Genomic DNA, 27425 nt, shown 5'->3' with positions numbered 1-27425 from the left:
TCAAACTTGCTCCATCAATGTTTAATATTTACACAAATGAGCAGCCACTGCCAGAAGCGACAAAGAGTTTCATCTATGCTGACGATCGTGCCATCACCGCTCAATCAGGGAGCTTTGAAATGACTGAACAGAAGCTCTCTGAAGCTTTAGGTGCTCTTACTGCCTGTTACAGGGAAACCATCTGATTCCTAATCCATCTAAAACACATACATGTGCTTTTCACCATAAGAACAAACAAGTATCCTTTGTTCCTGCCTGGGGGAATCCTTTGTTGGGAGGTGATTAGCTGACCCTGATTGTTTCCTGCCTGGAATTTCCATTTTCTGAGTGTTGCTCTTTATTTACTGTCCTGATTTTAGAGTTTTTAAATATTGTGTTGTCGAAGGCTTTCATGGCCGGGATCACAGGGTTGTTGTATGTCTTTCGGGCTGTGTGGCCATGTTCCAGAAACTGGTCTTTCTGGAACATGGCCACACAGCCCGAAAGACATACAACAACCCTTTTTAAATATTGGTTTATTTTCATGCTTTCCTCCTTTCTGTTGAAATTGTCCACCTGCTTCTTGCGGATTTCAATGGCTTCTCTGTGTCGTTGTTGTCGGAGTGTTCCAGCATTTCTGCGGTGTCCAGGTGAGTTCATCATTCCAGGCAAGAAACAATTAAGAGTCAGCTAATCATCTCCCAACAAGGATTTTCCCCGGGCAGGAAGCAGCCAGGCCATTTTGAGTGGGAGGAGTTTTGGACGCTATGTGTCACACTTTGCTGAGCCTGTACACGAGTGAACACAGAAGTAAGGAACGCACTTCCCATCTTCGTTGTGCCACGACGCTTTATCATTCCAGCCTCTTGCCTGAAATAATTATTTTTCGGAAGGACGGAGCCAGCCGGCCAAAGGAGAACGAGACCTCGCGAGGGCATTCATCCCACTCCTTGGGAATCCAGTCCCACTCCCCGGCGTAAAACGATCTTCTTCCAAGATGGAACCACGTCACGTCGGAATAAAACACGGCATCGTACCGTATGTGCTACTATAGGGAGGGGGAGGCCTCACGAGGCCTGAGCCTGGCTTGCGGGTTTCTCTCCTGTTTGGTCCTTGAAGCCCAGTTTTTCCAGCGGCTCTGGGGCCATCAGTTGCCTGTGGACACGAAAAGGGAAAAACAAAAGATTTGAGAAAGGATTGCTGTTCATTACGTTGCTTAACAAGTCGCGCCAAACTGCAATAATTCTGCAGCATAGAATTATTGCAGTTTGACATCACTATTTGGCCCAGTTCTTTTTAGAGCAAAACCCAAGATTTTATCAGTATATTTATTGTATGTGACCTTATTTGTTTTGTGATTTGTTTTATTGTTGACTGACTTGTTTTATTGCTGTTTTTAATATTGTCTGATGTCTGGGCTTGGCCCCATGTAAGCCGCCCCGAGTCCCTTTGAGGAGATGGGGCGGGGTATAAAAATAAAATTATTATTATTATTATCATCAACACAACGACGTTGTATGACACAGCAAACAAGATAGATATGCTGGATTTCGTTTCGCAAAACCACAAGTCGAACACTTCCCAAGTGTCTAGGACTGTGTGATGTATTTTCTGATGATGTGTGCAGATCCCAGTCGGGTGGCCTTTTGCAGCTGGCAGATCGTAATTTTGTCAATGTCTATTGTTTCCAAATGCCGGCTGAGATCTTTTGGCACGGCACCCAGTGTGCCCATCACCACCGGGACCACCTGCACTGGTTTCTGCCAGAGTCTTTGAAGTTCAATCTTGAGGTCCTGAGAGCGGCTGAGTTTTTCCTGTTGTTTTTCATCAATGCGACTGTCACCTGGGATGGCGATATCCATGATCCAAACCTTTTTCTTTTCCACAACTGTGATGTCTGGTGTGTTGTGTTCCAGAACTTTGTCAGTCTGGACTCGGAAGTCCCACAGTATTTTTGCGTGCTCATTTTCCACGACCTTTGCAGGTTTGTGATCCCACCAGTTCTTTGCTGCTGGGAGGTGGGACTTGAGGCATAAGTTCCAATGGATCACTTGGGCCACATAGTTGTGCCTCTGTTTGTAGTCTGTCTGTGCAATTTTCTTACAGCAGCTGAGGATATGATCAATGGTTTTGTCAGCTTCCTTGCAGAGTCTGCATTTTGTGTCATCAGCTGATTTTTCGTTCTTGGCCTTCATTGCCTTTGTTCTGATGTCTTGCTCCTGGGCTGCAAGGATCAGGCCTTCTGTCTCCTTCTTCAGGGTCCCATTCGTGAGCCAGAGCCAGGTCTTCTCCTGATCAGCTTTTCCTTCAATTTTGTCAAGGAACTTTCCATGCAATGTTTTGTTGTGCCAGCTGTCAGCTCTAGTTTGTAGTGCGGTTTTCTTGTACTGGTTTTTTGTCTGCTGTGCTTTGAGGAGTTTCTGATTTTTGACTTCAATCAGAGCAGGTTCTTCACTTTGCTTGACATATTCTGCCAGGGCATGTTCTTCTTCTTTGACTGCTTGTTTGACTTGTAAGAGTCCTCTGCCCCCTGATCTTCTAGGCAGATATAATATTAATATATTATATTATATTATTATTATTATTATTATTATTATTATTATTATTATTATTATTATGCACCCTCAAGGCACTGGTGACCACTTGGGCTTTTTAAGAGAAATCTCAGCTCTGGTTTTCTACAAGGAAGCAATTGCGACCATTTATTTTTGCACAGGTGCAGAAATAAATATAAAACCAAACCCCGTGATTGTGCTGCTCATACACAAGAGAGGCCACGTGAATTGTGGGGAAACCAGAGCGAGCCTCCCTCCGTCCCGGGGATGTTTTTCAAGAGCACTCGCCTCTCCATTCTGCATTCTAGGTATTCCTTGGATTCCTGTCTGCACAAAGCACTCTCAAAGTTCTTCGCCCGCAGACACTGCATGAATTTCTCCTTGAATGCCGTACATTCACCTGGGACAGAAAGGAAGACATTGTCAGACTGCCATTCCCATCATTCCACAGCCTCGGGCCAAGGCAGTCAGGCCATTCCAGAGACTGAACACCCAGGACATGGCACCACGGAGTGCAGGCAACCTGGGCCAGCAAGTTCAGCTACTTGCAGTACCTATTGATCTACTCACATGTGCATGTTTTTGAACTGCTAGATTGGCAGAAGCTGGGGCTAACAGTGGACACTCACCCCGCTCCCTGGATTCGAACCGCCAACCTTTTGGTCTGCAAGTTCAGCTACTTGCAGTACCTATTCATCTACTCACACTTGCATGTTCTCAAACTGCTAGGTTGGCAGAAACTGGGGCTAACAGCGGGAGCTCACCTGGCTCTTCGAACCACTGACCTTTTGGTCTGCAAGTTCAGCTACTTGCAGTACCTATTGATCTACTCACACTTGCATGTTTTCAAACTGCTAGGTCGGCAGAAGCTGGGGCTAACAGCAGGAGCTCACCCGGATCTCCGGATTCGAACTACTGACCTCTCGGTCTGCAAGTTCAGCTACTTGCAGTATCTATTGATCTACTCACATGTGCATGTTTTTGAACTTGTGCTGAGCCGAAAACAGAAGGAAACAGAAAGAGACTTCTGCCAATGGTAGAAACTCTTGTCCTTGGTGGCAACAAGGCCTGGCTTAAGGAAGGAGCCAGGATTCAGGGCCTGTGACCTGGGAAGGGCCTCTGCCCCATGGGGGTCATGCCTGGCTTGGTCGCTTGGAAGCCGGAAGTGTCTTCGAAACGCTTTCCCTACCTCTAGGGGGCTGGAGTGCGAGCGGGAGAGTGCGCATGCGCAGATCATAAAGGGCCCAATTAATTCTCCGGGTTCGGTTCTGTTTTGAGGCTTCCTACCGAAATGGTCCAAAGGGAACGCGCCTTTGTCCGGCGGCCTCGGCTTGAAGCTTTTCGCCCCGAAGTTCATCGCCGTCGACATGGTGGGCGGAGAGGGAAGAGCACGGAACTCTATTCGAACCGAGCCCGCCTTCGCTTCCGGCATCCGGGTCATGTGAGGGGGCGGGTTGGGGGCGGGGCCAAGACGCGAGGCCACGCCCCTCTTCTAAGCTGAAGTCTCAAACCAGAATTGGGTGACTATTATATATATCTATTTCTATATCTATATATATTCACACACACATTTATACATACCTATACATACATATATATAATTTATTACTATTTTATTATTACTATATATATTTATATATACTATTATTATTTATATACAATAATTAATATTAAATATATATATATATATATAAGCCCCTCTTCTAAGCTGCAGCCTCAAAGCAGAATTGGGTGGCTCTATTATATATATATATATATATATATATAATTTTATTATTAGTATATATTTTATATAATATTATTTTTATATAATAATTAATATTAAATATATATATAAGCCCCTCTTCTAAGTTGCAGCCTCAAAGCAGAATTGGGTGGCTCTATTATATAATTTTATTAGTAGTGTGTGTATATATATATATATATATATATATATATATATATATAATTTTATTATTTATATATATATATATATATATATAAAATAAATTATTATTTTTATATAATAATTAATATAATTTATATATATATATATATATATATATATATATATATATATATATATATATATATATATAATTTGGAGCCTCCGGTGACGCAGTGGGTTAAACTGCTGAGCTGCTAAACTGCAAGGTACTGCAAGTAGCTGAACTTGCAGACCGAAAGGTCGGTGGTTTGAATCCCGGGAGTGGGGTGAGCTCCTGCTGTTAGCCCCAGCTTCTGCCAACCTAGAACTTTGAAAGCATGGAAAAGTGAGTAGATCAATAGGTACAGCTCCTATTATTGGGAAGGTAACGGTGCTCCGTGCAGTCCTGCCAGTGGCCACATGACCTTGGAGGTGTCTCTGGACATGCAAAGGTGAGTAGATCAATAGGTACTGCTCTGGCAGGAAGGTAATGGCACTCCTTGCAGCCATGCCAGCGGCTACATGTCTATGGACAACGCTGGCTCTTTGGTTTAGAAATGGATAAATATCCGCGGCTCTGCGACATTCACAGATTCCCCGCATACCTGGCTGGTGGTGAGCACACCTTGTTTCTTGCCTGGCCGCCTTCTAAGGTTTCTCCTAATGGCACCGTCTGTTTTTGAGCCATTCGCGGCTTGCTTTTTCCCATGGATATAGAATTAAACTTGGGCACGTTTGTGTTTTTTAAAATGCCGATCTCAACACAGTCCGGATCTCAACGCCCACCGGACCTGAGCTATCCAAAAATTGCACCAACAGGCAAGAGATTTGAGCTGGAAATATGGCTTGTGGGGCGTTTGGTGAGCACGCCAATCTAGGGGTGCGTCTACACTGTTGGTTTAATGCAGTTTGACACCACTGCCTTGACTCAAGGCTGTGGGATCCAGGAGTTGTATTTATGTACAGTAGAGTCTCGCTTATCCAACGTAAACGGGCCGGCAGAACCTTGAATAAGCGAATATGTTGGATAATAAGGAGGCATTAAGGAAAAGCCTATTAAACATCAAATCAGGTTATGATTTTACAAATGAAGCACCAAAACATCATGTTATACAACAAATTTGACAGGAAAAGTAGTTCAATACACAGTAATGCTATGTAGTAATTACTGTATTTACGAATTTAGCACCAAAATATCACGATGTATTGAAAACATTGACTACAAAAATGCGTTGGATAATCCAGAACGTTGGATAAGTTAGTGTTGGATAAGTGAGACTCTACTGTATTTACTTATAGTATAAATTATTATTATTATTATTATTATTATTATTATTATTATTATTATTATTATTATTATTATTAATATACCGCCCTATCTCCCGGATGGGACTCAGGGCAGTTTCCAATCATAAAGACAACACATAGATTACATTACAGAGTAATAACACATTATTAAACAAAGTAAAACTATACAATTAAATAGCAATAAATAACACTTACACAACAGTATCACAATGTATACATACATGGCAAACATTCAATGGCATTAGACATATGACATATATATAGACAGACACAGAGGCAATTTAACATTTTCCAGCTTTCGGCTTCATGAGGATATGCTCGATTCCGCCCACAGGGGGAGCTGTTGCTTCACCGTCCACTTGTGACACCGAGTCCTTGATGGAGTATTTCCTCGTTCTTCCGCACTCTGCTGCAGGTTTTATGGTACAACACATAACATTCATACAAATACATCAGACAATACATGATCATAACATCATATCCCAATTTGGCTTCTGTATCAAAATACTTACAATACTGAGTGTTTCGTATGTTACGTATTTACTTCCATAGGGATATAGGAAAGTTCTGAAATTTTCATCAAACGGATGCTCTCTGCAAGGCGGTACCTATTGATCTACTCACGTTTGCATGTTTTTGAACTGCTAGGTTGTCTGAATTTATTTATTTATTTGCAGTATTTCTATTCCGCCCTTCTTTCTCACCCGGAAGAGGACTCAGAGTGGGTCACAATGCACACATAGACATGGCAAATATTCAGTGCCATTATTAGATATACGACACATATAGACAGACACAGAGGCAATTTGACATTTTCCAGCTTCTGGCTTCATGAGGGTATGCTCGATTCCGCCCACAGGGGGATCTGCCACTTCACCGTTCACTGTGACACCGAGTCCTTGATGGAGTACTTCCTCATTCTTCCGCACCCTGCTGCAAGTTTTATGGTATCGTAAATTAGTTAAATTAGCCTCCCCGCATAAAGCGGTACCTAAATTTTCTACTCAACGGGTGCAAGTGTCTTTCAGGCTGCATAGATCAACAGCAAGCTAGGCTATTAATGGTCGGAAGCTCACTCTGACCCAGGCTGGATTCAAACTCATGACCTCTCGGTCAGTAGTAATTTATTGCAGCTACAAACCAGCTGGTCCTGAATCTATTTAGGCTTCAGAACCTTCCAAATTTGGATTGATTTACATTGTTGTTCTTGGTTACTGTGGATGCTAGAAAGGGAGCAAAGACCTTCCGCAGTCTCTTGCATTTCCTGGGAAAAGAAGCCCAGGACTGGTTTCCTGCTCTGGAAAGACGCAGCCACAGCCCTGGTTTGCGAACTGGATGGAAAACCATTGGCGCATTGGGAAGAGTTGAAGCTTTGGGGCTGACCCATTGAACAAAGTGCCCAAGTGAAGGCAGGAGCCCAAATCTCCCTGAAACACATCTGATGGACACTTGACACTTTACCGAATGGGAGGGCTGGCTGAGTGTGTGTTTTGAAGCAACTGTCCATCACGAACCGACTTGACGTGAGATGGAGCAGGTGGAGAGGCACCTGTCGGGAGGAGACGTTCCAGTGCCGAGGGTGACGCAGGGCCAATGACAACGAGACATTCCTGCCCAGGAAAGGCTTCTGTTTTGTGTCGCGCTCTTTGCGGGCAGCCTACGTGCCTCGCGGCCTGAGCACAGACACACCGAGAGAGAGAGAGGAACTCCACGGCTTCTTTGTTTCCTGCTTTTTTGGTTTCCATTAGTGTGGGTGCGGTGGGTAAAAGTGTGAGCAGGCGCTGAAACCCTTTCCCCGCGCCTTCCCATCAATGCAATGCAAGGAACGCATGGGTCCCGAAAACACGCATGTTGAAAACCATTGTCCTTCTGCAACTAAGAGCGTAACTGCTTCGAGTCTCCGTTGGTAGATTTATTTGTTTATTACAATTGATTACAATATTTATATCCCGCCCTTCTCACCCAATAGGGGACTCAGGGTGGCTTACGATTAAAAAACACATATATAAAATTGTACAATACATTGTGCATCAATTAAAAAGTTATTAAATTACATCAGACATTCATAAAAAACACTTATAAAATACAGGTGGGCATGTTCAAGTCTAAAAGACTGGGTCTGTCGATTGAGTTCCAGCATATGTAATAATAATTAGTAGAGAGAAAGCAAGCCAACAACAACAACATGAGTCGCGGTGGCGCAATGGGTTAAAACCTTGTGCCGGCTGGACTGCTGACCTGAAGGTTGGGTTGCTGAACATACTGCAGGGGTTTGTGGGAGTGGCCCTTGATTTTGGGAGTTGTAGTTTACCCTTATCCAGAGAGCCCTGAACCCAGACAACAATGGATCGGTACCAAACTTGGCACACAGACCCATCATGGCCAACTGTAAATACTGGCAGGGTTTGGGGGTGATTGATCTTGGATCTGGGAGTTGTAGTTCACCCTTATCCAGAGAGCCCTGGACCCAGACAACAATGGATCGGGACCAAATTTGGCACACAGACCCATCATGGCCAACTGTGCACACAGGCCTGGTTTGGGGTGATTGACCTCACATTTGGGAGTTGTAGTTCACCCTTATCCAGAGAGCCCTGAACTGAGACGACGATGGATCGGGACCAAATTTGGCACATAGACCCAACATGTCCAGCTGTGAATACTGTCAGGGTTTGGGGGTGATTGTCCTGGGAATCTGGGAGTTGTAGTTCACCTTTATCCAGACAGCACTGAACGCAGTCAACGACGGATCTGGACCAACATCCCAAAACATACAATGCCTTCTTCTAATAACCCCAAGTATATATCCCCAAATCGGGATTTTAATATTATTGTGTATATTGACTTTTATGACTGTTTTTAATCATGTTGAAGTTTTACTGCTCGGTTTAATGTTTTATCTGATTTGTGCTGTCGTGTCTGGGCATGGCCCCATGTAAGCCGCCCCGAGTCCCTCCGGGGAGATGGGGCGGGATATAAGAATAAAATTATTATTATTATTATTATTATTATTATTATTATTATTATTATTATATATGGTATGTATGTTTGTGTGTGTGTGTGTGTGTATGCATACACACACACACACACACAGGCGCATATGCAGGTGCCATCACGCTCCATGGCCAACCTGAAAGGCCTGGCGGACCCCTTGCCTGGTCTTTCGTGATTCCTGGCCCTGGTTCCTCCACTCGTGACGAGGGTGCCTTTGGTCACCCGTGGGATCACCCTGATCCCGCTCCAGGGCGGATTAACCTGCGCATTATCCTAATGCTTTTCAAGGTGCGTAAAATGTGAGCGCGGTGGACGGCCAAGCCTTTGACAATCAGGGCATTCATTCCGGGACTCGGGCTGGAGGTTTCCAGGCAGGTAGAAATGTCGGGGCGGATTCTGTGCGCGCAGCAGAGAGTTTAAACAGAAGACGTTGCGCATTGTTTCCCTGTCGGGTGACAGCCGGGCCGGGCGGGATGCGTGCGCTCGCCTTGAGCAAGGCCACAGGTGTGTCTCCGGCAGGTGGAGGATGCCGTTGGCCTTCTGGCCTTCGTCTTCTTTTCCGCGCCGGAGAGGCATTTCTCTCTGCGATCCCATTTGTCTCGCAGGCTTTGCCTGTCACTGAGAGAAGAAAGGCCAGCATTCGCCCGAGGCACATACGAGTGGGAAGGTGTCTCTCTCTCCTTGCAAGGCTCGCTCTCTTACAAAAAAGAGTTTCCATACCCAACAATGACAGGTGTATGTATAGGGATTGCGCTGCTTTCTGCAGATCTAGACAAAGAGGCCATCTAGTCCATCCTCCTGCCATACAGAAGCCCACAGGGAAGGTCTACTTCCATGTGGAGAACATGGGTGGACTGGGCTGTGGCGTAGCTGGTTAATAACCAGCTGCAATAAATCACTACTGACCGAGAGGTCATGAGTTCGAAACCAGCCCCGGTCGGAGTGAGCTTCCGACCATTAATAGCCTAGCTTGCTGTTAACTTATGCAGCCCAAAAGACAGTTGCATTGGTTGAGTAGGAAATTTAGGTTCCGCTTTATGCAGTGAGGCTAATTTAAATAATTTGCGACACCATAAAAATGCCAGCAGCGTGCGGAAAGAAATGAGGAAATACTCCATCAAGGACTCGGTGTCACAAGTGGACGGTGAAGCGGCAGCTCCCTCATGGCCGGAATTGGGCCAGAAGCTGGAAAATGCTAAATTGCCTCTGTGTCTGTCTATATTTATTTATTTATATATAGTATTTATATTCCGCCCTTCTTTCTCACCCCAAAGGGGACTCAGGGCGGATCATATTACACATATAAGGCAAACATTCGATGCCTTAACATAGAACAGAGACAGAGACAGACGCAAGCACTGGGCTGGCCTCAAACTCATGATCAGAGTGATTTGTTGCAGCTGGTTGCTAACCAGCCTATGCCACAGCCCGCCCTTGTTGTATGTCTAATGGCATTGAATGTTGTCCATGCCTATGTGCGTAAATGGGTTGGAGGGGGCTCCAGAGGCCATCTAGCCCACCCTCCTGCCGCAGAGAAGCCCACCAGATGCAGTGGCCGGGTGCCTTTCCCGTGCCCTGTTGTCAAGGCAGGCGTTGCCCGGATCGATGGGGGAAACCCAGTTGTAGGAGCCACGGGAGCGTGTGAGTCAGGGCCCAGATCAGGACGATGGGCCGAGGAGCGCTGGCACAAACCAGCCCGGCGTGTCTCCAGCGTGGGCGTTTGATCCTCTCTGGCGGATGCTGATCGGGCGCGTTCCTGCCTGGTTCGGCTCTCCCAAACGCCGGCACTCCTTTGCCCCTGGCCTCTCTCCAGCTGCCCTCCGTTTAGGGGTTTTCCATAAAGCCCAGGCAGATGGGATTTGCAGTTCGGCCGTGTCTGGAATTCTCTGGGAGCGCTAGGGCCTCGCCGTCTCTGGCAGGTGGGATTCCCAGGCCTCAGGGCTTCTCGGGTCCACACCATGAAAGGGAACTATTATTATTATTATTATTATTATTATTATTATTATTGACACAAAGACACAGTATGACACAGCAAATGAGATCTATATGCTGGGTTTCGTATCACAAAATCACAAGTCGAACACTTCCCAAGTGTCTAGGACTATTTTATTATTATTATATATTAATTTATTATTATTATTTTATTATGACACAGCGAACAAGATAGATATGCTGGATTTTGTATCACAAAATCACAAGTCGAACACTTCCCAAGTGCCTAGGACTGTGTGATGTATTTTCGGATGATGCGCACAGATCCCAGTAGGGTGGCCTTTTGCAGTTGGCAGATTGTGATTTTGTCAATGTCTATTGTTTCTATTATTATTATTATTATTATTATTATTATTATTATTATTATTAGAAACACAACAAGATGAGTCCACAGCAGACAGTCTGCTGGCTGTCGTATTGGATCACATGTCGGACACTTATTATTATTATTATTATTATTATTATTATTGTCACAAAGACATAGTATGACAGCAAACGAGATCTATATGCTGGATTTCGTATCACAAAATCACAAGTCAAACACTTCCCAAGTGTTTAGGACTGTATTATTATTATTATTATTATTATTATTATTATTATTGACACAAAGACATAGTATGACAGCAAACGAGACCTATATGCTGGATTTCATATCACAAAATCACAAGTCGTACACTTCCCAAGTTTTTAGAACTGTTTTATTATTATTATATTAATTTATTATTATTATTATTGTTATTATATTGTATGACACAGCAAACGAGATCTATATGCTGGATTTCGTATCACAAAATCACAAGTTGAACACTTCCCAAGTTTTTAGGATTGTATTATTATTATTATTATTATTATTATTATTATTATTATTATTATTATTATCCTGCTTTTATAGGGTATGGCTACAAAAGTCTAATGGAAACATGATGCAGCCTCAAACCGTATTGGCCTTTTTTGCTGCTGCATCACACTGCGGCCTCAGCGAAGGATGATCTTATGATCTGCATCTGTGTCTGTGTCTCTATCTATATCGGTTGCTTCATGTTTCCATTTTGCAAGTCATCACGAGGAGATAGTTTCCTTCACCTTTTTGCTGGCAGCACATAATCAATAAGGGTGAGGTGGAATATTTATTGGGTGAGTCACAGCGAGTGCGAATTCTGCCAAGGTCCACAGCTCACGGGATGCAGAACCAGAGAGGGCAAGGATCATGCGCCTGTCGATGCTCACCAGGGTGGCCAATGGCAACATCCACACTGGGTCTCCAACAGAGGCAGATCCATAAACCCCACTGGCCTCGTTTCCAACAGACCTCACAACCTCTGAGGATGCCTGCCACAGATGTGGGTGAAACATCAGGAGGGAATGCTTCTGGAACATGGCCAGACAGCCCGGAAAACTCACAGGAACACAAGGATAGCCAAGTCCAGATGAAACCGAGAGCAGAACACGCCTCCACCAATTACGGGGATTAGGGCCGGTTCTGTCGGGACTTGCTTGGCGGTTCTTCCTCTTCCCCGAGCCCTCCCACCCGTTCACATTGATAGATCATTGGTCTCCCACATGCCTTCCCAAAGGCACATTTTGCTGCCTGAGGCCAAGGACGGGACAACAACCCGTTTCCATGGGGCTTGGAGTTGGAGTTTTGGGTGGGAACACTCTCGAAGAAATACTATTATTATTATTATTAATAATAATAATAATGATTCATTTCTGTCCCTTTTCTATCCCCCGTATCCCCGGCATAACATTCATACAAATACATCAGACAGCAATACATGATCAATTTAAAACATCCTATCCCAACCTGGCTTCCGTATCAAAATACTTACAATACTGAGTGTTTCGTATGCTACGTATTTACTTCCATAGGGATCTAGGAAAGTCCTGGAATTTTCATCAAACGGATGCTCTCTGCAAGGCGGCACCTATTGATCTACTCACGTTTACATGTTTTTGAACCGCTAGGTTGGCCGAATTTATTTATATATTTATTTGCAGTATTTATATTCTGCACACAATGCAAGCATACATGGAAAACATTCGATCCCATTATTAGACATACAACATATATAGACAGACACAGAGGCAATTTCACATTTTTCCAGCATCCGGCTTCATGAGGTTATGCTCAATTCCGGCCACAGAGGGCGCTGCTGCTTCACCTTCCTTGATGGTAGTACTTCCTCATTCCTTTCTGCACACTGCTGGCAGTTTTATGGTGTCATAAATTAGCCTCCCGGCATAAAGCGGTACCTAGAATTTTCTCCTCAACAGATGCAACTGTTTTTCGAGCTGCATAGGTCAACAGCGAGCTAGGCGACTAATGGTTGGGAGTTCAATCCAACCCTGGGTTCGAACTCATGACCTCTCGGTGAGTAGTGATTTATTGCAGCTGCGCCACAGCCCGGCCCTAGAAGCTGGGGCTAGCAAAGGGAGCTCACTCAGAACTTGAACCTTGAAGTCCCTCAATAACTTCAGCACCTTGGAGAGTGCCTGAACCTTCAAAGTCAAACCCTGGAGCCAAAGTCCCCAAACTCATGGCGACGGAAGCCACCGAGGCATCCCATTCACCCCGCCCTTCCCGAAATGAGTGATCAACGCTAATGATCGGTAATTAATAAATCCCCGGCGTGCGGATTTCTGCATCCACAGGCGACTAGTCCTGTAACCTGAAACCTCTTTGGTTTCCCAGTCAAGGAACTGCTTAGACCACATTCTCCAGAAGTGTTTAAAAAGGGTGGGGTTCCCCAGCACTTGCTCCGGCTCTTTGCACAGTTGTGTGTGTGTGTGTGTGTGTGGTTTTGTTTTTTTATTGGTGGCAATTGCCAGCCAGAAATATAAAGCGGCGAAGGGCTGGTTGGTGATCATTGCCATCGCTCTCTCTCCCTCTCACCACCCCATTCTCCCTGATTGTTGTTATTATTAGTATTGTTATTACTATTACTATTACTATGGCCTGGCTCAGTGCCTTCCTCTTCCATCCGGTGCCCATCTGCCTGCTCTGCGCACTCCTCGCCTTGGCTTCCTTCTGCCTTCCGAGCCGGAGAGCGGCTTTGGGGCTCCCGCCAGGACCCACTCCTCTTCCCATCATCGGCAACCTGCATTTGCTGGATTTCCGGAGGCAAGACAAGACCATCCTGAAGGTAGGACACAGGCAGAGCTTCCCGTCCGTTCGGCTCAATCTGCAACCTGTCATCCTCACTTTCAATTCAACTTGGGACCATCTTTGGTTCCCAATCTAAGAATCCCAGCAACTACAACTCCCAAATGTCGAGGTCTATTTTCCCCAGATTCCATTAGTGTTCACGTTTGGGCATATTGAGTATCCGTGCCAAGTTTGGTCCAGATCCATCCTTGTTTGAGTCCACAGTGCTCTCTGGATGTAGGTGAACTACAACTCCCAAACACAGGGTCAATGCCCACCAAACCCTTCCAATATTTCTTGCTGGTCATGGGAGTTCTGTGTCCCAAGTTTGGTTCAATTCCATCGTCGGTGGAGTTCAGAATGCTCTTTGATTGTAGGTGAACTATAAATCCCAGCAACTACAACTCTCAAATGCCAAGGTCTATTTTCCGCAAACTCCATCAGTGTTCACGTTTGAGTATATTGAGTATCCGTGCCAAGTTTGGTCCAGATCCATCATGGTTTGAGTCCACAGTGCTCTCTGGATGTAGGTGAACTACAACTCCCAAACCCTTCCAGTTGGTCATGAGAGTTCTTTGTGCCAAGTTTGGTTCAATTCCATCGCTGGTGGAGTTTGGAAGGCTCTTTGTTTGAGTTCACAGTGCTCTCTGGATGTAGGTGAACTACAACTCCCAAACTCAAAGTCAATGTTCACCAAACCCTTCCAGTATTTCCTGTTGGTCGTGGGAGTTCTGTGTGCCAAGTTTGGTTCAATTCCATCATTGGCGGAGTTCAGAATGCTCTTCGATTATAGGTGAAGTTTAAATCCCAGAAACTACAACTCCCAAATGTCAAAATAATACCCCCCCAACCCCACCAGTATTCAAATTTGGGTGTATCGAGTGAATGTGAACACTGGTGGAGTTTGGGGAAAATAGACCTTACCATTTGGGAGTTGTAGTTGATGGGATGTATAGTTCACCTACAATCAAAGAGCATTCTGAACTCTGCCAACAATGGAATTGAACCAAACTTGGCCCACAGAACTCCCATGACCAACAGAAAATACTGGAAGGGTTTGGGAGTTGTAGTTCACCTACACCCAGAGAGAACTGTGGACTCAAACAATGATGGATCTGGACCAAACTTGGCATGGATACTCAATATGCCCAAATGTGAACACTGGTGGAGTTTGGGGAAAATAGACCTTGACATTTGGGAGTTGTAGTTGCTGGGATTTATAGTTCACCTACAATCAAAGAGCATTCTGAACACCACCAATGATGGAATTGAACCAAACTTGACACTCCCATAGCCAGCAAGAAATATTGGAAGGGTTTGGTGGACATTGACCCTGAGTTTGGGAATTGTAGTTCACCTACATCCAGAGAGCACGGTGAACCCAAACAATAATGGATCCGGACCAAATTTGAAATAATAGATATGCCAAAATTTGAATACTAGTTGGTTGGGGGGGGGGGGGGTTGATTTAGCCAATTGGGAGTTGTAGTTGCTGAGATTTATAGTTCATCTACAATCAAAGAGCACTCCAAAAAGGAAGAGAAGGACAGGTGGAGAGATCTTCAGCCTTCTCTGACAAAGGGGTTCCCAAGACCACCAGCAATATGCGTTTCCGGATGGTCTTTGACGACCCCTTGCAACCCTCCGGGGGGTCCCGACCCCCTGGTTGAGAAATGCGCATTAGCCTAAGACATACTATACGGTAGGCGTTTACGACTTTCGGTCAGAATGATTGCAGGCGAAGAAGTAAAAAACCAGTCTTAAGGGCAAAGGGAAATGTTTCTTGGAGTGCGTTCGGTCGGACTTTGCACTAAATTCGAAGCCAAGAAGAAGAAATAAAACAGTTCTTCCCCACTCTTCTCCATTTCCTTATCTCTACGAGATCTACAAACCACGGTGAGCAATCTCGAGCGACCTGCCAGCGAGCCAGGCTTTTGTGCTTCTTGACCAGTAAAGATAGGCCCTGCCTTCTCTATTTAGATAAAGGATTACAAGATTTGGACTCGCTGTTTTAATATCGTTTCGGAAAGGCTTTTCTACCCAACGGGGTGTTGCGATGTGGGCAGGGTGATTTTGGTTTTGTGATTACTAGCGTTCACAAGCCGTGGCATGAGGCGTGGCGTAAGAAAAGGAGTAAATGGATAACTAAAGTAACAGCTTTCATATATCTGTGTGTGTGTGTGTGTGTGTGTGTGTGTGTGTGTGTGTGTATATATATATATATATATATATATATATATATATATATATATGTCCCCAAAGCTCTGTTGTGTGAGCAAGGAACAGAAGGAAGGGTGCAGCTGAGCTGATAAGAGTTATATAGCGACGGGAAAGGTTTATCCCGCCGTATCCAGCTCTGCCCAGTTCAGAAATCCCCGTCTCCCACACCGCTACTGGGTTTTCCCTCCTTCCCATCTAGATGCCCTTTCTCTCTCTTTGAAATAGAGAAATTTACAATGGCCGTGGATAGTGAGGTCCAAGCCATGTATAGCGAAACCTGAAGCGCGGATACTGGGTCCCAATAAGCCAGCGCAGATATTGAGTCCTGATAAGCCAGTGTGGATACCGAGTCCCAATAAGCCAGCGCGGATACTGAGTCCCAATAAGTCAGCGAGTCCTGATAAGCCAGTGCGGATACCGAATCCCAATAAGCCAGCTCAGATACCGAGTCCTGATAAGCAAGTGCGGATACCAAGTCCCAATAAGCCAGCGCGGATACTGAGTCCAAATAAGCCAGCGCAGATACTGAGTCCTGATAAGCCAGCGCTGATACCAAGTCCTGATAAGCCAGTGTGGATACCGAGTCCCAATAAGCCAGTGCAGATACCGAGTCCTGATAAGCCAGTGCGGATACCGAGTCCTGATAAGCCAGCGTGGATACCGAGTCCCGATAAGCGCGTCTACCGAGTTTCAACCTGGGGGTCGGGATCCATGCGGAGTTTGCGAGGGGGTGTCAGAGGGGTCACCAAAGACCATCAGAAAGCACATATTTCTGATGGTCACAAAAACCATGGATTTTGTCTGTGCATTAGGGAAAACTACCCAAAAATACAAACAGCAGGATACTTATGGTTGAGCATTCAGCTCACAGCAAGCAGAGCGCGAAGTACCAATGGTAAGTAACCGGGTCCTGGCTCCTCTGTACCGAACCCCATCTCTTCCTTCTTCTTTTGCAGCTTGCCAAGAAGTACGGGCCAGTCTTCACCCTCTATTTCGGATTCCAGAAAGTGGTGGTCCTGACCGGCTACGAAGCGGTGAAGGATGCTCTGGTGAACTTTGCGGAGGAATTCGTGGACAGGCCGGTGATACCGATATTTCAACAGATCCAGGGCGGAAACGGTAAACAAAGGGACGGGTTCGGTCCCAAGTCAGAACTCCCCCTCCAAAGACTCCCTTGCCTTCAGATTGTCCCAACGAATGCGGCTTTCTGCGGGAATCAAATAATTTGTGCCCTGGGTGAGATTGGGTTGCGTCTGTTCCCAACGACAGGGATCTTCTTCTCGACCGGAGAGCTGTGGAGGGCAACCCGGCGGTTCAGTGCCTCCAGCATGCGCAACCTTGGGATGGGGAAGGCGCGCATGGAGGAGCACATTCGGGAGGAGCTCGGCTTCCTTGTGGAGGACATCAAGTCTTTCAAAGGTAGGCTGGGACACCAGGGACGTCGGGACAATCCCTATACTGCTGTCAGGTATGCCAGCCACCTTACTTACTTACCTACTTATGTTAATGTGGGATTTGTGTATTGGTAGTGTTTAAATGAAATTTGTGTCTTGCCTGTATTGCATACTGATTGCTTCATCCAGAGTGTACTATAGTCTGGAAAGACTTAATTGCTGAGAAGCTGTGTTGACCAGAAACAATTCCTTCATCTTTTTCACATGCTGTCTCACATCTCCGCTTTCAAACAGTTTAGCTCTGTACAGCTTCTTCGTCCAGATCATCTTGCCTAGTGTGCTTTCTCTCCGATGAACACTCTTGAGAGCTTCCCACACTTCTTCGGCAGTCTGGAGATTTTGTACACGCACTAATTGATCTGGCATTATACTTAAGATCAAATTTGCCAGTCCTCTCTCATTTTTCTCTCTGCTTCTGTGCCTAAGATCGTCTTTTGCAGCCCTTCTCTCACCAGCAAATGTTGCATATACACAGACCATTCTTTGTAGTTATGGTCATTTAACCTCTCAATCGTTGTTAATGAGCTCGAGGATGATGGCCCTCCAAGTGTAGTGTCTTGGCGATGGATGTGTAGGTGGCTATTGTGAGAAAGACTTGTGTGATAACTGTGTTCCTGACATTTCGTTCCTGCAGGCGAAGCTTTCAGCATCAGAAACTTCAACCTTGCGCCGACCAACATTACGTTTGTCCTTCTCTTCGGGGAGAGGTTCGACTACAAGGACCCCATGTTCCTCACTCTGCTGCAACTCATCGACGACGTCATGTGTCTCCTGGGATCCCCATTCTTGCACGTAAGCACATTTCCCCCCATGTGGCAGCTAGTATGGATGGCACAGGGTGCCCTACTTTATGGTGGGCATTCCTCTATTAGAAAGGCTCTCCCATCCACGTCTAGTTCAAAGGAGAGGTGGCTGATTACCCGCCTTGAGCCGCGAGGAGAGGCGGGTAAGAATAGGCACCGGAGCGGTACCTATTGATCTACTCACATTTACATGTTTCCGAACTGCTAGGTTGGTAGGAGCTGGAGCTAACAGTGGGAGCTCACTCCGCTCCCCGGTTTGAACCACCAACCTTTTGGTCAGCAAATTCAGCAGCTCAACAGTTTAACCTACTATGCCACCGGAGACTGCTCTGGTCATGTGGTCTGCCAACCTAGCAGTTCGAAAACATGCAAACATGAGTAGATCAATAGGTACTGCTCCGGCGGGAAGGTAATGGCACTCCATGCAGTCATGCCAGTGGCCACACGACCTTGGAGGTGCCTGCAGACAATGCTGGCTCTTCAGCTTAGAAATGGAGGTGAGCTCCAACCCCAGAGTGTGAGTAGATAAATAGGTCCTGCTCCAGCGGGAAGATAACGGCGCTCCATGCAGTCATACCAGTGGCTACGTGACCTTGGAGGTGTCTGCGGACAATGCTGGCTCTTCAGCTTAGACATGGAGATGAGCCCCAACCACCAAAATCGGATGCGACTGGACTTAACGTCAGTTCTTCATCGCAACTCATATTTGTCTCTCTTCCTCTCTTTTATGATTTGTTCCTTCCCAGATATTTAACTTCTACCCGTTCCTTGGGATTTTTCTCAAGGCGCACAAAAAGTTGCTCAAAAAGGTGGAAGACATCCGCGTCATCATACGGGATTACGTTGAGAAAAGCAGGCAAGAAGGCGGCAACGGCAAGGGTCTCAGGAGCTACACAGACGCCTGGGTCTCCAAGCAGAAAGAGGTAACTACTACGGATAGGACGACACAAATATCGCAGGACGAGGGCAAACGTCCATCAAGTCCAGCATTCTCGTTCTCACAACGGTTGATCAGGCAGACAGTTGCGATACAGAGATCAAGAGATGAGACGTTCCAAGGGTGATGGTGACGCAGCCATGGCACAAAAGGAAGACGTCAAGCGAGAGGCAGGCGAGCCTCTTGGCGGGCATGTCGTTTTGGGTTTCTACCAGGCCTGGAAGCCTCCCAGGGACCGTGTCCCAGGCCAAGGCGAGGCAAGGTTTTCCCATTCTTTCGCCACATCATTTGCACAGGAGATGGTGCAGATAACGCCCCAGACAGAGAGGGAAAAGGAGGTGTTCGGGATAATAAGCAAGGGAATGCTCTTATCTCCGATCAGTGGCTGATCCAAGATAAGAGCTTTTCCTTGCCCGGGCCCATTGATCGTAAGCCATATCCAATCTGGAGGCTCGTGGTTCTTCATACCAGCTTTAATCTACTTTTTCCAAAAGTCATCTAGCTTTACGGTTGTCTCCATTGTTGCAGAATAATGGAAACTCACAAGTCAATCCAGTCTCCACCTCCTTCATAATGACATTTCCCTGTTTCCAGTTTTCTTGGGATGGTGTCTTCAGCCTTCAGTCTTAATAGGCCCTCGCTAAACTTCAATTATACAATTTCAGTCATTCCGTTCATCACACCACGACCACAGAAATCATATCCTTGATTTCACCTTCCCATATCTGTGCACCTCCATGGTATGGCTCGGGCTGTGGCGCAGGCTGGAGAGCAACTGCAATGAATCACTGCAATGAATCACTCTGACCAGGAGGTCATGAATTCGAGGCCCGCTCGGAGCCATGTTTGTCTTGTCTTTGTTCTATATTAAAAAGCATTGAATGTTGCCTATATGTGTCATGTGATCCGCCCTGAGTCCCCTTCGGGGTGAGAAGGGCGGAATATAAATGCTGTAAATAAATAAAAAATAAATATGTTAGGCCCAACAGTCAGTTAATTTAATGGCTTCTAGTTGTACCTGCGGAATCAAATAACATATTCCTTATAGGTATGAGGAATGCCTTGCTGTGATTGTTGTAAATAATGGTGATAGTTATACTTTTATTGAAATTTTTGTTTAGTTTTTAATCAGTATCATTCTTAAGTATGTTCTTAGGAGTCTTCCGTCACATTGTTGGAAGGTTGGTGAAACATAAATGATGATGATGATGATGATTTGTGCCATGCATCCTACTTCAGGAAATGGGCAAGAAAGACCACCTTTTTCATGAGGACAATGTCATAGCGTCCATTCTCGATCTCGTAATGGCTGGAACAGAGACGGCTGCGACTACAATGCAATGGGTGGTCCTACTGATGATGAAGTACCCAAAGATTCAAAGTGAGCTATCTCATTTTACCTTGGGGACCTATTTTACCATCGAAGAGAACTAGGTAGAAGTGGGATCAAGTTCTAGCAAACCCTGAGTATGTTCCAAAGCTCCAAAGCCAATATATCCTAACAAACACAGTCCAAGGTATAATCTGAAATTCAATGCCAAAATCTTAGATAAGGTCCAAGGAATCACACAAGGTCTCGAGGTCACAGCTCCAACAAAGACGTTGCTGCCAGCAACTGACTGCTCCAAATCCCAGCTATTTATGCTGGTTTCGCAGCTGTTCCCGATTGTTGGCCCTCTTTTCTGCCAAAATGGACTTGAGAACTTGTATTCCTACTCTCTGCAGCTGCAACTGGGCTGGAATACTTAACCTTTGGCCTTCCAACTCAGGGCCCTGATCCTGCTCCTGATCTGTAGGTTCTTCACAGTCCGGCTGAGGGTGCTGTTGTTCTGGGTTTGACTCCCGCTTGGATGCTGGAAGAGGCAGTCCCTTTTTCTCTTTCTCGCTGTCAGAACTGCCCACGATAGACTCTGGTAGATGTAGTCCAAAAGCAACCTCCTCCTGACTCCTCCTTGCCCTGTGTTTTGCTTTAGAGAAGGTTCAAGAGGAGATCAGGCAAGCTGTGAAACCAGGCAGCTGGGTCACGTACGAGGATCAGAAGCGCCTGCCGTACACCAACGCCGTGATCCACGAAGTCCAGAGGTTTATCACTCTCCTGCCCCACATCCCGCGAGCAACGTCGGTCGACACACATTTCAGGGGCTACTTTCTTCCAAAGGTATTTCCTTCCAGAGGAAGTTGAGTTCAAGCTTCCTCTTGCCAAAAGTGACAACTATTTTGAGGTTGGGAATCCCACAAACGTCATAGCTGACAAGGAATTAACTGGCAAGAGATTTGAGCTGGAAATGTGGCTTGTGGTGCATTTGGTGAGCACGCCAATCTAGGGGTGCATCTACACTGTTGGTTTAATGCAGTTTGACACCACTGCCATGGCTCAAGGCTGTGGGATCCAGGAGTTGTATTTATGTACAGTAGGGTCTCACTTATCCAAGCTAAACGGGCCGACAGAACGTTGGATAAGCGAATATGTTGGATAATAAGGAGAGATGAAGGAGAAGCCTATTAAATATAAAATTAGGTTATGATTTTACAAATGAAGCACCAAAACATCATGTTATACAACAAATCTGACAGAAAAAGTAGTTCAATACACAGTAATGCTATGTAGTAATTACTGTATTTATGAATTTAGCACCAAAATATCATGATGTATTGAAAACATTGACTACAAAAATGTGTTGGATAATCCAGAATGTTGGATAAGCGAGACTCTACTGTAGTTCAATACACAGTAATGCTATGTAGTAATTACTGTATTTACTGTAATTACTGTAATTACTGTATTACTGCACCAAAATATCACAATGCATTGAAAACATTGACTAATCCAGAACATTGGAAAAGCGAGTGTTGGATAAGTGAGACTCTACTGCATTTACTTACAATATAAATAATAATAATAATAATAATAATAATAATAATAATAATAATAATAATAATTTATTTATTTATATACCGCCCTATCTCCCGGATGGGACTCAGGGCAGTTTCCAATCATAAAGACAACACATACATTACATTACAGAGTAATAACACATTATTAAACAAAGTAAAACTATACAATTAAATAGCAATAAATAACACTTACACAACATTATCACAATGTATACATACATGCAGGCCTGTAGCGAGGGGGGGGGGGGTTAGGGGTTCAAACCCCCCCCCCCGAAATTTTTCAAGTTATAAAAAAAATCTCGTTTACTCATGAATGTTAACTGGTTAACCAAATCCCCATGCTAAGTCTATGAGATGCAAAACATTAAGAGTCCCTCCAGGCACTATCTCAAGCAGATATTGACAGGTTTGTAGTGGGGAGGGGTATGTGCTAGGGGTTCAACCCCCCCCCCCCCCGAAATTTTCAAAACCCCTCCCGAAATTTTTTTCTGGCTACGGCCCTGCATACATGGCAAACATTCAGTGCCATTAGACATATGACATATATAGATAGACAAAGAGGCAACACAGAGGCTTTCTTTCCCAGGCTCAGGTTATGGGCCATGTCAGGCTTTCTCACCAATCCTTGTTTCCATAAGGAGCCAAATTTTGCAAATTATCAGAGAGACAGAAAGAGAGGGGCACGGGAGCAAAGGGAGCATAAGTCATAAAGAGAGTAAATTTCCCTCTTGCTCTTCCTGTGCCGTGTCTTCCAGGGGACGATGATCATCCCTTCGCTCACTTCGGTGCTCCTCGACAAAAGCCAGTGGGAGACGCCAGACCAGTTCAACCCGAACCACTTCCTTGATGCCGATGGGAATTTTGTCAAGAGGGACGCCTTTGTCACCTTCTCCTTAGGTATCAGAACAAGGATTTCTGCTTTCAAACCAGACCTCTTTGGGGAGGACCTTGAAAGCAGTTTGAGATTCGTTTTGTGCAAAATTCTGCTCAAAGCTACATTTTTCTGCGCAGAAAACAATTCGTTCTTCCTTCCTTCTTTCCTTCCTTCCTCAGGCCGCCGCAACTGCATGGGGGAAAACCTGGCCAAAATGGAGCTCTTCTTGTTTGTGACCGGCCTGCTGCAGAAGTTCACTTTCCGGCCTCCGCCGGGACTGACGGAGATGGACCTGGACCTCAACGTCCCCGAGACCACGTTCACTCTGAGGCCGGTGCCGCAGATGACCTGTGCGGTTCCCCAGGACTGAGGACCGCGCCCCATACGTCCGTTTGCACAACGCCCTGGGCTTTTGGGGAGAAGCCCTCCTATAGAGTAGACCTCGGATTGCGCACATGCCTTTGGGTGTCCCATTCAGACACGCACAACCAAACAGGACAAGTGTGCCTCCACGATGCCCGTTGCATTCAACATTCCTGCTTTTAGGGGTCAAGGTAAAAAGTGGGATGATCCAGCGGACATAGTATGTTTTCCCAGTTCCTGGCTCTGAAATATAGTATCCACCGGTGCCTGACGGTCTCCCATCCAACACTAACCCAGGGCTCTCCTTGCTTAGCTTCCAAGATCAGACAGAATCTGGTGCCTTTGGAGCGGATCTCGGCTGAGACAAGTGCTTTCCTGTTTTGTTTCTCAGTGACTCAAGAGCTAGTTATGAACAATGACGTTGTTGGGCTTGTTGGTTCAATGGAGCAGGGACGGAGAAGAGGCCCAAGGAGTGCGCGAGGAATCAACGGAGCTCCTGATAAGCGTCAAGGGAGGAAGACCTAGTCTCACAGATCCAGGGCTGAGGCTGGCGTTGGCGATGGTTGGCCAGGTTTCAAGGAGATAGACATATTGACCCAATCATTGGGGAAAAGTTCACTTCAACCAGGGGTCACTATCAATAATAAAGCTGCTAATGTTCTACTCCTTTTAGGCGAATCTGTGGCGCGCCGATGCTTGGGCAACTGTGGAGAGTTCTCTCTGTTGCATCTCATACGGTAGAATTGGAAGAGCCCACCTCAAAGGTGGAGGCAGTGGGATGGAAAGGTCACAATCTTGACATTAAAAACACATGTTGACGGACTGCAACTCCCAGAAATCATAGTCAATATGGCCTTTAGGGGTGTGCAATTTTTTCCTAAGTTGTCATAGATAAAGGTAAGGGTTTCCCCTGACGTTAAGTCCAGTCATATCTGGTTGGTGCTCATCTCCATTTCTAAGCCGAAGAGCCGGCGTTGTCCGTAGACACCTCCTAGGTCATGTGGCCATAGGCATGACTGCATGGAGTGCTGTTACCTTCCTGCCAGAGCAGTACCTATTGATCTACTCACATTTGCATGTTTTCGAACTGCTAGGTTGGCAGGAGTTGGGGCTAACAGCGGGCGCTCATTCCGCTCCCGGGATTTGAGCCTGGGACCTTTTGGTCTGCAAGTTCAGCAGCTCAGCGCTTTAACACACTGTCCATTAGGAGTGTGCAATTTTTTCGTAAGTTGTCGTAAGTCGTATCAAATTCGTTACATTAGTACTTACGAAGCGATATCCGATGAGAGGCTGGATGGTCATCTGTCAGGTGTGCTTTGAATGTGCTTTTCCAGCATGCCAGAATGGAGTTGGACTAGATAGATATCCCTTGGGTCTATTCCAACTCTAGGATTCTATGTTTCTATGAATACGGGGGTTGCATTGCACTCTACATCCCAATGGATTGGCAACCAAAGGCCATTCCTTGGCTGATATGTCTCATCTTGTTTGCCCTCGTGACCCAGGGCAAGATCTGGGTGATGGACAGACGGAAAAACAGCCAACCGTTGGCCTTTTGTCCCTAGGTTTCCCGAAGTGTCCTCTGCTGAGAACAGGGTCCGGTTCCTGTAAGCGCTGGCTTTGGGGCGGCTGAATCATTCTGCGCCTGAGCCGGTTGCATGGCTGCCTTTCAGCCGCAGGAGTTTCCTTCCACCCGGCCTGGGGAGGCGGCCCCAATGCTCTGGGGTTTCGGTGGGCCATTTTTAGAGCTGCGCCGCTTCCCCGACACGGCTGGCTGCCTTCCTGGGTTGAATCACGAAACGGCCTGGCCATTCTCAGGCCTCCCCAGCCAGTCCCACCTTATACTGTACTTGTGGGCTGTGAAACCACTTCCCTTGAGGCTGGGCCACATACTGGGTTCTTCTCATCTCCTCGGCATCCCAAGCCACGTCGTGCCAGGGACCTCAAGAAGAAGAACAAGGATGGAATCAGCAATAAATAAAGATCCATTTGTTCTTTGCTTCCAACTCTTGGTGACTTCTTAGACCAGCCCATGGTCAGAGCTTCTACTCGCAACTCCTTCAAGGATGGCATCCATCCATCCCTCCATCTTTTCCTTGGTTGGCCCTTCTTCCGTTTTCCGAGCAAACATAGTCCAAATGGCCATTAGGGATCTGCAATTATTTCGTTACTCATCGTAAGTCGTATCAAATTCGTTAAATTCGGACTTACGAGGCGATATCCGACGCGTGGCCAAAAACTTAAGAATCAAAACTCACCCAATACTTTTTTGTTTGCATTTTGTAAAACCTCAGAAACCTCCCAAAGTCAGTTCCATGTTCAGTGCAAGGAAGCAAAGCAAAGCCCAAAAGGCTGACATTCCTCTTCAAATGAATGGCTTCTTGCCATTAGTGTGTGTGTGTGTGTGTGTGTGTGTGTGTGTGTGTGTGTGTGTGTATATATATATCTATATATAGATATATATATATACCCACACACATATATGTACATATATATACATATATATATACAATATAATTTACAATACTATATAATAATCATAACATATTGCATATACATATAATATTCATGATATTATATTGTGATACGGTATAATACTAATAATACAATATAATACTAATAATACAATATAATAATATTAATTATATATTATATTTTGCATGTAATATTACTAATAATATTACAATATATTGATATAGTACAATATAGTAATTTATTGCCAGTATTGTACTATGCTAATAATATAATATTATATGTAAATTTAATTTGTAAGCCGCTCTGAGTCCCCTTTGGGGGTGAGAAGGGCGGCATATAAATGTAGCCAATAAATAAGAATAAATAAATGGAAGCAGCAGGGAGAAAGCAGAGGTTGCTGGGAAAGAGACGGAGAAAGCACAGCATTCTGGGAAATGTAGTTTAAGAAGACGAGGGCCCTTTAAAACAGGTGTTGACGGACTGCAACTCCCAGCAGCCATAGTCCATACAGCCATAGTGAGGAGTACTAGGATTTTTAGTCCAATGGTCACATGTTGGCCATACTTGATTTAGAAAAGGGCCATTAAGATCCGGCTGTAATGAAAATATACTTTATCTATTTACAAATTTGTTACTCATAATGTGCACCTTGTTTATCCACTATTGCAACCTCATTGTTTTTAATTTGATGTCTTAATTCTGTGTTGTGTTTTTTTTTCCCCACCTATTGTGTATATTTTATTATTGGTTTCTGTTTTTGTCCTTTGATGTTTCATATTTTATCATTGGTTGTATTTTGATTTTGCTGTAAGCCGCCCCGAGTCCACTTTGGGGGAGATGGAGGCGGGATAAACCTATTATTATTATTATTATTATTATTATTATTATTATTATTATTATTATTGACACAACGACGTTGTATGACACAGCAAACAAGATAGATATGCTGGGTTTCGTTTCACAAAATCACAAGTCGAACACTTCCCAAGTGTCTAGGACTGTGTGATGTATTTTCGGATGATGCGTGCAGATCCCAGTTGGGTGGCCTATTGCAGTTGGCAGATTGTAATTTTGTCAATGTCTATTGTTTCCAAATGCCGGCTGAGGTCTTTTGGCACGGCACCCAGTGTGCCCATCACCACCGGGACCACCTGCACTGGTTTCTGCCAGAGTCTTTGCAGTTCAATCTTGAGGTCCTGAGAGCGGCTGAGTTTTTCCTGTTGTTTTTCGTCAATGCGACTGTCACCTGGGATGGCGACATCAATGATCCAAACCTTGTTCTTTTCCACAACTGTGATGTCTGGTGTATTGTGTTCCAGAACTTTGTCAGTCTGGATTCGGAAGTTTTATTATTATTATTATTATTATTATTATTATTATTATTATTATTATTATACTTTTGGTGGGGCTCGGATTGTGCTTCTCCTGCATGACGGGGGTTGGACTAGATGGCCCATGAGGTCTCTTCCAACTCTAGGATTCTATGGAACTACATTTTTCTTTTCCTCCGGAAAGTGCCGTGGAA

At 45.2% G+C, this 27425-nt stretch overlaps 2 protein-coding genes across 2 annotated transcripts; one reads left to right on the top strand and one right to left on the bottom strand.

Annotated features, from left to right (window-relative positions):
* Positions 1 to 810: 810 nt before the first annotated feature.
* On the bottom strand, positions 811 to 3985 carry LOC100560596 (cytochrome c oxidase assembly protein COX19). Its single transcript, XM_003226525.4, has 3 exons — positions 3822 to 3985; positions 2823 to 2934; positions 811 to 1134 (listed from the first exon to the last, which is right to left on the bottom strand). Exons 1-3 carry the CDS (start codon positions 3973 to 3975, stop codon positions 1047 to 1049), a joined length of 354 nt encoding a protein of 117 aa, XP_003226573.2. The 5' UTR covers positions 3976 to 3985; the 3' UTR covers positions 811 to 1046.
* A 4885-nt stretch (positions 3986 to 8870) lies between these two features.
* cyp2w1 (cytochrome P450 2W1) lies at positions 8871 to 24088 on the top strand. The gene is made up of 9 exons (XM_003226526.4): positions 8871 to 13877; positions 17056 to 17218; positions 17369 to 17518; positions 18188 to 18345; positions 19103 to 19279; positions 20533 to 20674; positions 21267 to 21451; positions 22944 to 23085; positions 23242 to 24088. Exons 1-9 carry the CDS (start codon positions 13686 to 13688, stop codon positions 23430 to 23432), a joined length of 1500 nt encoding a protein of 499 aa, XP_003226574.1. The 5' UTR covers positions 8871 to 13685; the 3' UTR covers positions 23433 to 24088.
* The last annotated feature ends 3337 nt before the right edge of the window (positions 24089 to 27425 follow it).

The sequence above is a fragment of the Anolis carolinensis genome, unplaced genomic scaffold (genome assembly GCF_035594765.1).
Source record: "Anolis carolinensis isolate JA03-04 unplaced genomic scaffold, rAnoCar3.1.pri scaffold_13, whole genome shotgun sequence".
Classification (NCBI taxonomy): domain Eukaryota; kingdom Metazoa; phylum Chordata; class Lepidosauria; order Squamata; family Dactyloidae; genus Anolis; species Anolis carolinensis.
This window is presented reverse-complemented; position numbering and strand designations above follow the sequence as displayed.

What these genes read in the sequence shown, in the direction of transcription:
- LOC100560596 (XM_003226525.4), bottom strand. Translation starts at nt 3,975, where the DNA reads ATGACCCGGATGCCGGAAGCGAAGGCGGGCTCGGTTCGAATAGAGTTC. An exon ending in GTTCCCTTTGGACCATTTCG is followed by an intron (nt 2,935 to 3,821) that starts GTAGGAAGCCTC and finishes TTTCTGTCCCAG; the next exon opens with GTGAATGTACGGCATTCAAG. An exon ending in CTAGAATGCAGAATGGAGAG is followed by an intron (nt 1,135 to 2,822) that starts GCGAGTGCTCTT and finishes TCGTGTCCACAG; the next exon opens with GCAACTGATGGCCCCAGAGC.
- cyp2w1 (XM_003226526.4), top strand. Translation starts at nt 13,686, where the DNA reads ATGGCCTGGCTCAGTGCCTTCCTCTTCCATCCGGTGCCCATCTGCCTG. An exon ending in AAGACAAGACCATCCTGAAG is followed by an intron (nt 13,878 to 17,055) that starts GTAGGACACAGG and finishes CTTCTTTTGCAG; the next exon opens with CTTGCCAAGAAGTACGGGCC. An exon ending in TGGGATCCCCATTCTTGCAC is followed by an intron (nt 18,346 to 19,102) that starts GTAAGCACATTT and finishes GTTCCTTCCCAG; the next exon opens with ATATTTAACTTCTACCCGTT.